Source organism: Scyliorhinus torazame, chromosome 15 (genome assembly GCF_047496885.1).
Source record: "Scyliorhinus torazame isolate Kashiwa2021f chromosome 15, sScyTor2.1, whole genome shotgun sequence".
NCBI lineage: Eukaryota > Metazoa > Chordata > Chondrichthyes > Carcharhiniformes > Scyliorhinidae > Scyliorhinus > Scyliorhinus torazame.
The window spans coordinates 197,760,069-197,773,912 of record NC_092721.1 but is presented as its reverse complement, the minus strand read 5'-3'; the positions used below and the strand labels follow the sequence as shown (position 1 = coordinate 197,773,912).

At 51.3% G+C, this 13,844-nt stretch overlaps 1 protein-coding gene across 1 annotated transcript in view; it reads left to right on the top strand.

Annotated features, from left to right (window-relative positions):
* Nucleotides 1–6,596: 6,596 nt before the first annotated feature.
* myo7aa (myosin VIIAa) overlaps nt 6,597–13,844 on the top strand; it is a 174,237-nt gene continuing 166,989 nt past the window's right edge. Inside the window, 3 exon segments of the mRNA XM_072477386.1 lie at nt 6,597–6,962; nt 8,931–9,044; nt 11,341–11,493. Coding sequence (XP_072333487.1) covers nt 6,852–6,962; nt 8,931–9,044; nt 11,341–11,493 — 378 coding nt within the window. The 5' untranslated portion in view covers nt 6,597–6,851.

Below are 13,844 nucleotides of genomic sequence, written 5' to 3'. Positions count from 1 at the left end.
TCAAAACAGGTTACAACAAATAAACACCCCGGGAAACATACTTCCCAGCAATCCACTATACAGCCTGTACAAATGCTTTCCCTTTTTTCACCCCCTCCCCCTCCACAGCTCCTCAAACACGGTCACAAGCATCCCCCACCTTTCCTCAAACCCCCCTGAAGAGTCCCTTAACTCGTACTTTAATCGCAGGAAGTCGTACAGGTCACCCAACCAAGCCGCTACCCCCCGGTGGCGATGCCGACCGCCACTCCAGCAAAATTCGCCGCCGTGCAATCAGAGCTGCGAAGGCCACACCATCGGCCTTCCTCCTCTCCGTGAGCTCCGGCTTCTCTGAAACCACAAACATCCCTACCCAAGGGCCCGGGTCCACCTCCTCCTCCACTATCCTGGCTAAGACTGCAAACACTCTTGCCCAGAATCCTCCCAATTTTTCGCAACCCCAAGACATGTGCACGTGATTGGCTGGCCCCCACCCACACCTCTCGCACTCATCTGTTACCCCCTGATGAACCCACTCATTCTCGCCCGAATCATATGCACCCCCTTAAACTGTATCAGGCACAGGAGGAGGTCCCGTTTACCCTTCGCAATGCCTCACTCCATATTCACCAATTGATCTCCCCTTCCCATTTCTCCTTGATTTTCACCACCTGCTTGCCTCCCTGCTCTCCCAGCCACTTATATACCCTCCGTTCTTCCCTCCCTCTCCACATCCAGAAGCTCCAGCAGGTTGTATCCTGGGAACCCCCTCCAGACCTTTTGCACAGTCCCTAACCTGCAGATACCTGAACTCACTCCCCAGTCGGCAGCTCTACCCTCTCCCTTAGCTCCCCCAGACTGGCGAACCCGGATAGATGGGAAATTACAATCGGAACTTATTGAATGTCGGAGCCGGTTTGAAGGGCCGAGTGGCCTACTCTTAGTTTGCGTGCTGGAAGGTTGGCAACCCATTGATGTTAGGCTGATGTACAGGAAATGCTATCTGCCAATCCTCCTGACCCGTGACCGAAAGGCAGGTTTATGGTCTAATTTGTGCTGTATCTTGTTACAGTGAATCATCAACTTGAATTCAGAGATCCATATACAACCTCGGTCGAGGGACCGTGGAGATGGGACTGGGTTAAGCTAATAAATTTGTCATGACCTGTTCTGGTGTGTTGGGCTTGTGATGTGTGACAGGGCAACCCGAGGTCAACCAGAGCACATTAGCATATAGATCGAATGGGATGTCTTCTGACCCCCGAGGTAGAGAATATTCTTTTCCCTCATAAATGATAGGATTTGTGGGACCTGCCTTTTACAGTGAGTGAGTGGTTTATTGTCCATGACGATCCAGGGCTTGAGGCAAATAAACGACGCTGCTGAGTTAATAACATTGCTGCGAGGAATATTTATTGACGTTTGAGAGTTTAATATTGCATCGTGAGTGTGTGTGTGGGGCGCTGTGTCATTAGTGTGACAGCGATTGGTGACCCACTCAAACACTTCAATTTATGGTTTTAATTTCCATTTGATGATCTGTTTGTATAAGCTGCTGCTTTGAGGTATATTGTGTCCTGAGATGCTGCTTGTGTGGTTATGAGGATCTATCGGAGGTGTCATAATATACACACAGGTATATGATGGTGCACAGACAGGCAGTGATTGACACACAGGATGACCAGTGAACACACAGAACACAGCAGCCAATCACCAGACAGGACACGACCACTATACAGCCAGAGGGCACTAGTTTTCCCGCTCTCTCGGGATCCAGCCTCTGAGACAGTCAGAGCCCGTGAGCAGCAACTAGAACATACACCATGTGGTAGTAAGATAATCTGGGTCAGGTTAGCCTCCGGTCTCCAGTCAAGACAGCATAGTGTCAACCCACAGTTAAAGTACGTATGATAGTGAAGAGTTCAATAAAATTGAGTTGCATTTCTTCAAGTGTTGGAAGCCTGTCTCTCTCTCTGCTGCAGCAAACGCAGTCCCCGTAGACCCGGCATACCCAACACATCAGGAGGCAGTTTCCTATCAGCATTACTGCTTTCATAATCATTTCTTCTCTTGCTTTTTTTGTGTTTGGAGTTCAAAATGGTACTTTGGTGCAAAAAGTTCCATTGCGACGACATCAGGCAAAATCCTCATTCCTTGAGCAATTTTCCACATGATGTCTGATAGTATTATTTAGTGACCTTGGAGAAATACAAGCTCTTCCTCGAAATAATGGGATCCTTTTATACTCTTAGCGAATTGATAGAAGTTTGGAGAATCCCATTCGGCCCATCAAGTCCACACCGACCCTCTGAAAGAGCATTCCATCCAAGCCCACTCCCCCGCCCTATCCCTGGAATCCCTCCTAACCTTTGGATACACTTAGGGGAAATTAATCATGGCCAATCCCCCTACCTGCATATTTTTGGACTGTGGGAGGAAACTCGAGCAGACACTGACCCAAGTGCAAACTCTCCCCAAACACAGTCCCCCAAGGTGGGATTTGAACTGTGGTCCCTGGTGCTGTAACCCCCCCCTCCCCCCTGCTGTGCCCCCCACAACCTGGCACAGCAGCGGGGCAACATGCTGGAGGTAGAGGTAGAGGTAGAGGTGGAGAGATATGTGGCCTCGTCCGAGGAAGGGCTGGAGGAGAGTCTGGGAGAACCCATGGCAGCAGCCGGTAGATGGAGGACAGGTGGCGGTGAGGTTCCAGCATAGCCAGAGGACCAGGGAGGCCCTCCTCCTCGCCCGCTTTTCAGAGTGATGGGTGGGGGGGGACCACGACCTCTGTCTGGGGTGCTGGGCATGGAGGAGACCGGAGGGCACCAGGGGGTGGGGTGGGGGGTGCAGGCTGGTCTGCAGTGCAGAACAATGTGGCAGAGGCTTCACGTGTCTCGGGTGAAATGTATTTTAACTGTGTACAATTGAAACTCTAACTGTCTCTAAACCCTAACTACCGATGGCACTGCACTCCCCCCTCCCTCCCCCCAGTGACCCTCTACCTTCTTAGCTCTGCCACTACGTCTAGGTGTGTCCCTAGGATACACATCAGTGGTGGAGGCAGCCTGCTTTCCATGACCTGTGGCCTTTGATCCCCCAGCATGCGTCCTCCAAGGACTTGGGCTTCAGGACCCAGGCCGACTTGCCGGTGGCACATGCTTTGCCGTGCCGCACTGTTCCATTCGGTGAACCCGGTGTGCCAGGCTAAGAAGCGGGGAACTTCAGAGAGCTGGAGATTGCCTTCATCTCCCCGTTGAAAATCTCCAAGCCAACCTCCGGCACACCCTCCTCCCGGGCGGTGCCCGTACAGCACTGGGGGCCTCCTTGGGATGGGGGGGGGGGGGGCGGGGGGGGGGAGCTGCAGTGAGCTCCAGAGGTCCCTGTGTCATCTGGCACGGCCTGTCCTGGGGGGCTCCCCACTGTCTGCACCATGGTGCTAACTCCCTCAGCGATGCTCCTCAGTGACTCTGACACGCTCTGGAGTGCCTTGGCAATGTCCATCTGTGTCTGGGACACTGACTTCAGGGACTCGGACACGCTCTGGGGTGTCGCGGCAATGTGCACCTGAGACTGGGACGTGCTCCACAGTGCTTTGGCAAGGTCCACATGCATCTGGGTCATGCCCCCCAGTGATTGGGACATGCTGTCGCGGCACTCACCCATGGCCGCCACAGACTGAGCCATGCCATGGACACCACCACTAATGATGCTGACGTTGTGCACCAGGGTCTCCACTGCGGTCGCCACCCTGGCACTGTTGGCCTTGGTGCCACGCATTGCCGGCATCATCTCCTGCACCCAGAGCCTTTGGAACTCGTCCAATTGGCTAAGGACCCCCTGGAGTGTTGCTGACATCCCCTCCTGATTCTCACGGCCGCACACTAGCAGCTGCATCAACTCTGGGACAACCTTGCTCAGCATCTGGCCGGGAACGAGCTGGGTCCTGGCATCTATATATTGAATATAGAATTTACAATGCAGAAGGAGGCCATTTGACCCATTGAGTCTACACCGGCCCTTGGAAAGAGCACCCTACTTAAGCCCACGCATCCACCCTATCCCCGTAACCCAGTAACCCCACCTAACCTTTTTTGGACACTTAAGGGCAATTTAGCATGGCCAATCCACCTAACCTGCACGTCTTTGGACTGTGGGAGGAAACCGGAGCACCCGGAGGAAACCCAGGCAGACACCGGGAGAACATGCAGACTCCACACAACCAGTGACCCCAGCCGGGAATTGAACCTGGGACCCTGGAGCTGTGAAGCAACCGTGCTGCCAGACCTCCGATTGCTGTCTCCCCCTGGGAGGTTCCTGCCTCCACCTGGCGTACATCGGCTGCCCACCAGATCATGTCCCAGAATGTTGCCCACCGAGGTGTGTGTATCTGCGCTGGTGGAAAGTGGGGATGACGGCTCTTGCACATCATTGGTGATATCCTCCGCCCTCCTCCGAGGTGTTCTCTTGGCGGCGGGGGGTTCCGGCACCATCAGATGGGGATCCTGTGGGAGAATGGACATGTGGTCACATGCAAAACTCACTTGGGATAGGGCATTTGAGTGGGGGCCCATGGATTCTCACCTCTGCGGCCCAGGCCAACCTCCATGTCGGTGACCGCTCTGTCCGCGGTCACCCCTGCGACCTCCAGAGCCCGTTCCTCATAGGGGGTGATGATTCTGATGCCCAGTACCCGCTGCCCGTCTGGGCCCTTTTCCATCTGTTGCGTGCTAACTTCTCTCGTGGGGACAAAGAGGGCATTGTGAGTCACACGGAGCATGCATCGGGTGGGACGGGCACTAAGTGGGCGACCGGCATGGGCATCACAGGATGGGTGAGTTGCACTGGGACACAGGCGCGGTATTGTGCTGGGAGGGAGGTACGTGCGGTGCCAACTGCTGGCTCGTTGGGGAGGCATGGGGGTGGCAGGTGGGGCCGATGCAGCCCGGTGGATGTCGTTGAGCTTCTTGCGGCGCTGGTGCCGGTCCTCCTGGTCACACTCCCCGAGCTGACGGCCGCTGCCCCTGCCTCCCAGGCGGCACCAGCTGCCCTCTGGCTGGCCCTTCCACCCCCTCTGGGGAACAGGATGTCCCTTTGCGAGTCCACCGCGCCCAGCAGTCTGGCCAGGTCGGCATCACCGAAATGTGGAGCGGGTGTGCGTGGCTGCGTGCTGCCTGGGGTTTGCTCGGAGGGAGCGTTAAGAGCTACCCCCCCCCCCCCCCCCCTTGTTAGCTGGGCACGGCCAGGCGAATCAGCTGGCGGGACAGCCATTTCTGCCGTGAAGCCCGTGGGGGATCATAACCGGCCCTAATTGACGTTAGATACCGTTCGCTGGTTCAGCCGTCGGGAAGCACCCGGCAAATCCCACTCGCTACCGCACTTGCTGCTCCTCCCGTTAGATTGTGGACAATTATGTATAAGAGAGATTGCTGAGTAAAGCTTTCTCTCATGGGTACAGTGTTTCATCCTCGCCCTCTTCCAAGCTCATGACTTCCAATGTTACTGATACGTGGTCTGCACCATTCATTAGGTTAGCTATTCACCTGACCCATTGCACAAATTAAACCGGGGCGAGCAGTGTACGAATGAGGCATGTCATTGTCTCCCATTTTTTCCAATTGAGGGGCAATTTAGCATGGCAAATCCACCTACCCTGCACATCTTTGTGTTGTGGGGGCGAAACCCACGCAAACACTGGGAGAATGTGCAAACTCCACATGGACAGTGACCCAGAGCCGGGATCGAACCTAGGACCTCGGCACCGTGAGGCAGCAGTGCTAACCCACTGCGCCACCGTGCTGCCCTCTGTCCCATTCATAAAGATGTTTTGTTATGAAGATGGCCAATGTGTCAGTCTGTGAATTGGGGCAATTTAGATTTTGGAGGGAGGAGAGGTAGCTGCCAACTTTCTGCGTAACGTTGCCTTATGACCATATGCTGTATGTCCACTCCATCACACAATGCCTTCCTGCACCAGCAAGTTCAGTCTCTGCGTGCATGAGTAGGTTACGGATGTTCAGTATCGCATTAAAGTTTAACATTGGGCAGTGAATTCTTGACCACAATTCCCAACAGTTGTCTCACAATCCCTCCTTGGAGCATGGCCATTTGCTCAAACAGTCGGCCAATCAAAAGAGCAAAATGGGCCTTCGGCATCATGTGACCAGTGGCATCAGGCTTGTTCATCAAATCAAGAGGAACTGAAGACCATCTGTCTGGTACAAGACTCCATAAATGATTCACAGCTCTTGTAGTTAGCAATGGATCACTCCCTCCTACTTCACGGGCTCTTCTCCCATCTCTTCCCTTCCCCCTCCCAGATGGTAATAGCGGTTTTAAGGGTTGTTGGAATCATGTTCATGCATTAATGCATGACTCTTTTCTCTGTCACATTGTCTAGTGGCTTAATGAATACCTGTTGCAGCTCGATGGAGCCTGGTTTATAAGTCACCAAGCTGTTTCTGCCAGAGGAGTGTGTTTTTAAAAAAAAAAACTCCAGTATCAATGTGCGAGGGTGTCACATGAACCGAAATTGGGCTGTGGGAAAACGCAAGTCGCATTGGAGTTTGGCTGGGGTGTTCCAAAGTCTGACTCCTGTTCAAGGCCAAGTATGTTTCCTCTGGGAACGTTATTCAACAATATGGCCTGATGTATGGAACGATCGCATTCCGCTCTTGTTACATACAAGTGCAACTGTGGGTGGATCGAGCTTCTCGTGTGCACCACAAGAAGGTTGCTTGGTTTCTGGATTTCCCTTCGACTGAGCTGGAGTCCATAGCCTTGCGGCTGCAAGCAGTCGTCTTTGTCGATTGCCGGGTTGTGTGAGGCGTGCTGTGGATGTATGAGAGGGGCGGAGGGTCCATCGCCGTTTTTGGAACATGTACGCACGCAGAGGGGTTGACGGTGACGTGTATGAGAAAGACGAAGGAAAATGGGCATTGCTGCGCAATGTCAACCAGGTGTTCAAATACCAACACGCACACCTTCCGGTAAGCGCCAAATACACTGACCGTGCCGGAGGTCAGAATCTGCTTCAGCTTGCGGTGATCGATCATCGATGTCCCAGTGTTTGTAGACCACAAGGTTTCTCATTGCCCTCTCGTGTAGGGTTCAAAAAGAAAATACCTTTGTGTCCCTAGTAGCCCGGCGAAGGATCTTGCTAATGTGGAAGGAGGCGAAGCCCCCCAGCGTGGAGGCCTGGATAAACGACATGGCTGGGTTCATAAAGTTGGAGAGGATCAAGTTCGCCTTGAGAGGGTCTGCGCAGGGGTTCTACAGGCGGTGGCAACCGTTCCTAGACTATCTCGCGGAGCGTTAGAGGAAGGCCGGTCAGCAGCAGCAGCAACCTTGGGGGTGGGGGTGGGGGTGGGGGGAGGGGGGGGGGGGTGTGGAGGGGAGGCCCGGGGAGAGGGGGGACTGCCTGGGAGGGTGGATGAGCAAGAGATAACATGAAGGGTTGGGGAAACTGGCACGTACAGGTGAGGGCCAGTGTACAAAGCTGTGTAAATATATCATTTTGCCATGTATATATCTTGCTCTGCGCGATTTCTCGTTTTGTTTTTTTTGTTACGAGGGGGGAGGGGTTATTGTTTGTAAGGGAGAAAAATTGTGCTAAAAAACTTGAATAAATATATTTTTTTTAAAAACAAAAAGAAAATAAAAGAGCAGCTCAAACCTTGCCAAAGTTCTCCAAATTTAAAATCGATAAAATGTCTCCTTTCTCTACCACCCCAAGCCCCCCTGCCTCAACTTGTCTCCACGGGGCGATGACCATAGGTGTGCTGCAAACGTGATGCGTGTCTCTGTATTCTGCCAAAATGCACCAAGTGGTGATGTTATCTGCGCCCCTTCAGCAGTGTCCCGTATCCCATTCATTGTCACTTTGAGCCAAGCCCACTCTTGACCCGATATTTAGAGAGGAATGTTGAAAATTCCGAAGGGTTCAGGCAAGGCTGGGAAAGCAGAGAGAGAAGTAACAAGAGGAAATCCTTATCGATGATTTTTCAATCATTCCCAACTTTCGACCTGGCACTTTGATCCGTACACTTGGTCAAACATCAACCTGGCCACCACCTCACTTTTTTCCTTTGTGCAAAGAAGTGATGGTGATGTGGGAATGTTCCTTGTCAATCTAACCCCCCCCCCCCCAGTCGTGTGTTGGAGAGGGTTAATATTGAGGCCATAATGTTTAACAATGTTCAGAGCTAATTATAATTGAGTTTCTTGAGAGTGCTTTACTTGCGATTATTGTTTGTTTTAATTGTTGCTCAGCGCTGCCAAGCAGTGTCATCTTATCCCTCTGACTTCATAGGATGGAGCATTTGTGTGGAAAAAGAATGTGTATAAGAATCTTGGGCTGTGAGAATCTATGTCGTTGTTGCACACTGCAGCACAAAATGTCTACGTCCACCCTGCTCGTTATAACCCCTCATCGGCTCTCTCACTTGCGCACACCTTCACCCCCACACAACTTATCTATTCTTTGGTGGGATGTGGGTGTTGTCCATCCCTTGGACAGAGTGGCTTGTTAGACTATTTCTGAGAGGTAGTTAAGAGTCACGTATAGGCCAGACCAGGTAAAGATGGCAAATTCCCTTCCCTAAAGGACATTAATGAACCAGATGGGTTTTTATGCCATTGGTAGGTCCAATGGCGAAATGTTCCCGGAAAGCAGCAAAGATTCATGTCGGGCGGGAAATCGGCAGCGAGCTCGTCGACGGCAGTGGCGGCTTTTCCTGTGCAGCAGTTAATGCCAATGGTTTTCATCCACGGGTTTCAAACTACATGGAGCACCCTACCTAGGCCCACTGGCCATGCCCTGTTCCCGTAACCCCATCTAACCGTTGGGCAATTTAGCATGGCCAATACATCTAGTGAAGTTAATGTTGAAGGTTCAATAAGAAATAACTCTTCCTGCAGTAACTCAAGCTGATCCTGAGCCATCTGTCTCTCCTCAGGGGGATTATGTCTGGTTGGATCTGAAGACTGGACGTGAGTTTGAAGTTCCCATCGGAGCAGTGGTGAAACTCTGTGACTCTGGCCAAATTCAGGTAGTGGACGATGAAGGCAATGTGAGTATTTTGCTGTCTGGTTATTGCTGCATCATTCTACCTTGTCTAGCTGATTGGAGAAACACTTTGTCCTGTTTGTCCGGGCAATTCAGAACAAGGACTGGGCGGAACGGTAGCACAAATGCTTCACAGCTCCAGGGTCCAAGGTTCGATTCCAGCTTGGGTCACTGTCTGTCTGAAGTCTGCACATTCTCCCTGTGTATGTGTGGGTTTCCTCCGGGTGCTCCGGTTTCCTCCCACAAGTCCCGAAAGACGTGCTTGCTAGGTAAATTGGACGTTCTGAATTCTTCCTTCGTGTACCCGAACAGGCGCCGGAATGTGGCGACTAGGGGATTTTCACAGTAACTTCATTGCAGTGTTAATGTAAGCCTACTTCTGACACTTAATAAACATTATTATTAGGAGGCCAAACCTTAAAATGTAGAGCTAGGATGCTTGGGGGCAGTTTCAGGAAGTGCTTCTTCATACTTTTGACTAGTGGAGATCTGGGACTATCAGGAAGTTGTTGCATTTGTGGAGTCAATGAAAGTTTAAAAAACGGGAGGTTGAATTTTGTTAGCTATGGGCATGAGAGTCACAGAACCAGGAAGTGGCTAATCCGAGCAAAGAGATTTGAACTGGCTATCTGACCCATAGTAGTGAATGACCAGCTCCTGATCTGAGGATATATTGGATTCCTGTGCATGGGCAATACTCAAAACAACAACAACTTTTATATTTATTTAGCACTTTCAACGTAACAAAACGCCCCATGGCGCTTCATAGCAGCAGCATTGTATGAAACAAGGTGTGATATTGAGCCATGATTGGGTCTGATGACCTGAATCAGAGAGGTAGGTTTAAAGGAGGAATGTGCAACAGGGAGACACCGATGTAGGGAGGGAATTCCAGAGCTTGGGCGTCTGGTCAACTAAAGGCACAATGGTGGAGAATTCTGATTGGGAATGAGCAAGAGGCCAGAATTAGAGGACTGACATCTCAAGAGGGTTGTGGGTCGGGAGAAGATTAGAGTTTGCGAGTGGCAAGTCCATGGACTGATTTGGGAATGAGGCTGAGAATTTTCAAAGCAACACATTGCTTGATCCGGACCGGAATACTCGCCACATGTCTGGATGAGTGCAGCTCCAGCAGCACTCAAGAAGCTTGACCTCCATCCAGGACCAAGCAGCACGCTTGATTGGAACCCCATCTGCAAACATTCGCTCCCTCCACCGCCGACACACAGTGGCAGCCGTGTGTACCATCTACAAGATGCACTATAGCGACTTACCAAGGCTCCTTAGACAACACCTTCCAAAACCGCCACCCCTACCACGTAGAAGGGCATGGGACAGCAGACACCTGGGAACACCATCACCCCTTCAAGCCGCACCCATCCTAACTTGGTAATATATCGGCGTTACTTCAATGTTGCTAGGTCAAATTTTGGAACTCCCTCCCGAACAGCACTGTGGGTGTACCGACACCACATGGACTGCAGTGTTTCAAGAAGGCAGCTCTCCACCGACATCTTCTCAACGGCTTAGCCTGCGAAGCCCACAGTCCCATGCGTGAATTTGTTTTTCAAAAAAAGCAAAGTTGTGAATTAATTGGCTTAAGACTGTTGGCAGAGGGTTGGATTTTGTAGCTGGAAGCAGAGTTAGGAGCAGCAGCGGAAAATAATTAACTATGTAAAGTGGAGAGGAGGAGGTGGGCGTGCATGCACGAGTGAGCGAATGTTTCACCAGGCAACAAAGTTAATTGTGTTGGAGGACATTTTGACGTCCATTTCTGTCACCTTTTCCTTCAGAAGTGGAAGGGCTAACACACGCGATTCAATCGACATCCGTAGAAGAGTCTTTTGCATTTTGAATAATTCTTTCATAGCCAGTATTGGAGATAGGCGTCTGATGAGGTTTGTGCAAATACAGTCAACATGGTGCCTTTCTAAGTCCATACTTCCCTTTTGAATTAGGCTTTTAAACACAAATTAACCTTTAAAGCAGCTGTCCTTAAATTCCGAGGGAGGTGATTGGTTGAAGCTAATTTGGCCGGTTCTGTGATATAAATGCTCCATTTCCTTCGATCCTGAGTCATTGGGTATCCAACTGCATGGTCAACACCCAAACGCAGGAAGTGCTTAAATCGATGGCTTCATAACCTGAGGTTTCTGTGCTCTCAAGTCGCTATTTTAGCCATTGATGTAGATGAGAATTTGTGAAGGTGTTAAAGAATGAAATTACCATGGTGTAAAATGTTGTTGTACAATTTCCCCCCCCCCCCCCCCCCCCCCCCCTCTTCTGTGCTGATCCTTCAGGAACACTGGATCTCCCCTCAGAATGCCACTAATATTAAGCCAATGCATCCAACATCCATTCATGGAGTGGAAGATATGATCCGTCTTGGAGACTTGAACGAAGCGGGAATTTTGCGAAACCTCCTGATCCGATACAGAGAGCATTTAATTTATGTGAGTACCAACCTCAACCTGTCGGCTTCTTGCGTACATTCGATACACTATTGCACTTGGGGGAGAAATGTACAGTACAGTGTTTCTGTTTTGAGTATGACGTGTGTTTGTCGGTGGGGAGTACAGTAGCAGTTTGGCCTTGTTCTTTTGTAGGAGAGCCAATGACAATCAAGAGTTGGAAGTGCTTGGCCATTTTTATGGTTCATCTAATTGTTGAATATTTCCTACCAATCCTGTGAGCGATTGGAAATATTTTTTAGCTTGTTGGGCCCTTTGAGGAGTAATTTGCATTGCGCATGACATGTTGGTGAATTAAATGTACCATTGCTCTTCCTAGCGATGCTTTATCCATTGACAATGGTAAGTAACGTCAGGCTCTGGGGTGTCGTAACTTGCGGGGGGGGGGGGGGGGGGGGGGGGGGAGGAGAAAGGGGGGGGGAGGAGAAAGAGGGGGTGGGTAACCTAAAGACGTGCTGGGGAACCACCAGTCCCCCTCCTCTCCCAGGAATCCCCAGGTAAGGATTACCTGGGAAGTTCAAACTACCTTTGGGTAATTGCCCACACTGGGAATCCTGCAACGGGACAACTTAAATTGCGAGCTTCGGACGATTCCGATTGTCCTTCATGAACAGTTGCCCAGGAATGGTTAGAAGAATTAAAACCACTCCTAACTCCTGGGTAACTATAGAGCTGAACGCCCCCCCCCCCCCCCCCCCCGTCCAATCCTACCCATTACCTTACAGCTAGTGCCGTCTTCAAAAGAAAAGGGTGTGTAGCTTCTTTACCTCCACCGCTGCAGCCCCGTACTGAAGGCCTCTGGGAGCACGCTGCCCCGTTCTCACCTGGCCTGAGTCGGAAGATCAGACGAGAATGAAACGATCGGAACTCCGGCTAGGAAACTAGGAGTGGAGTGGCAATCCGACACCGCTGCTCCGCGGAGCATCAGGCCCAATAAATAGGATCTCTGCAGCTTCGAGCTTCTGTAAAAGTGGGTAATAAAATGGCAGATGCTGGCCGGGATCCTCCGCCCCGCCACATTTCTGCCCCGACCGGCCGGCGGGATTCTCCGTTTCGCCAGCCGGTCAATGGGGTTTGCCATTGTGGGGCAGCCCCACGCCGTCGGGAACCCCCCCCCCGGGCACCGGCATAATGGAGAATCCTGCCGGCGGAGAATCCCAGCCGCTGTTTCTATAATATGTGTGGAATACATTATAATCCTAGCTTCGCAACATGTTCCACAATGTTTGGATTTCTTAATGCCGTTTTGGAGTCTAAAATTGCGTGTGTGCCCAACTGTGATTTAAATACATCCCTGGAGTTTATATCACATGACTCGACACCCCCGCATCCCCCTCCCACACACTCCAGCTATTTGGAAACACATCCATCCTTGTGCCGCGCTGCCCCCTACGCCAACTGGAAAGCAAAATGATTCATGGCCCAATTGGATGATTCTTGACTGTCGGCCAAATGCCTTTTTTTCCCGCCCGTTTTGAATATTTTTAAGTCCACGGAATCCCCACAGTCCAGTTTGGGGCCATTTGGCCCATCGAGAGTGCCCCGACCCTCTGAAAGAACACCCTACCTAGGCCCACCCCCCCGTCCACTGTCTGTAACCCCACCTAACCCTGCACAAAGAATCATAGAATTCCTACAGTGCAGAAGGAGGCCATTCGGCCCATCGAGTCTGCGCCAACCCCCGAAAGGAGCATTCTACCTCTGCCCACGCTCCCACCCTATCCCCGTAACCCAGTACTCCAAGGAGCAATTTATCACGGCCAATCCACCTAACCTGCACATCTTTGGACCTTGGGAGGAAACCGGAGCACCCGGAGGAAACCCACGCAGACAAGGGGAGAAAGTGCAAACTCCACACACACACAGTCACCCAAGGCCGGAATTGAATCAAGGCCCTTGGCGCTATGAAGCAGCAGTGCTGACTACTGTGCCGCCGTGCCGCACATCTTTGGACACTTGAGGGGCAATTTTAGCACTGGCCAATCCACCTAACCTGGTATCTGGTAAAGAGAAATGCTCAAAAGAAAATGAGGGGGAAAAAAAGATCTTTTTAATGCCTGATGATTTTTCTCTGGGATTGCACATGAGCAGTGTCCTGGGGATCGATCTTCAATCCTCGGAGACTCCAGGCCACTCCTGGAGGTGTGCGCATCTGCCTAATGAGGGGCACTTGGGAATAAAGTATATTTACGCTGTTATCGCAGTTTTCAAGAAGTGTTTTCTAGCCGCCTCATGCGATCTGACGATTGACAAACCAGATGGTAAAAATGATTTGAGCCTAGTTCGTTAGGCCTGAGGTTTTGAAGGGAGCTCGGGCCTCTGTCCTCCTGCTG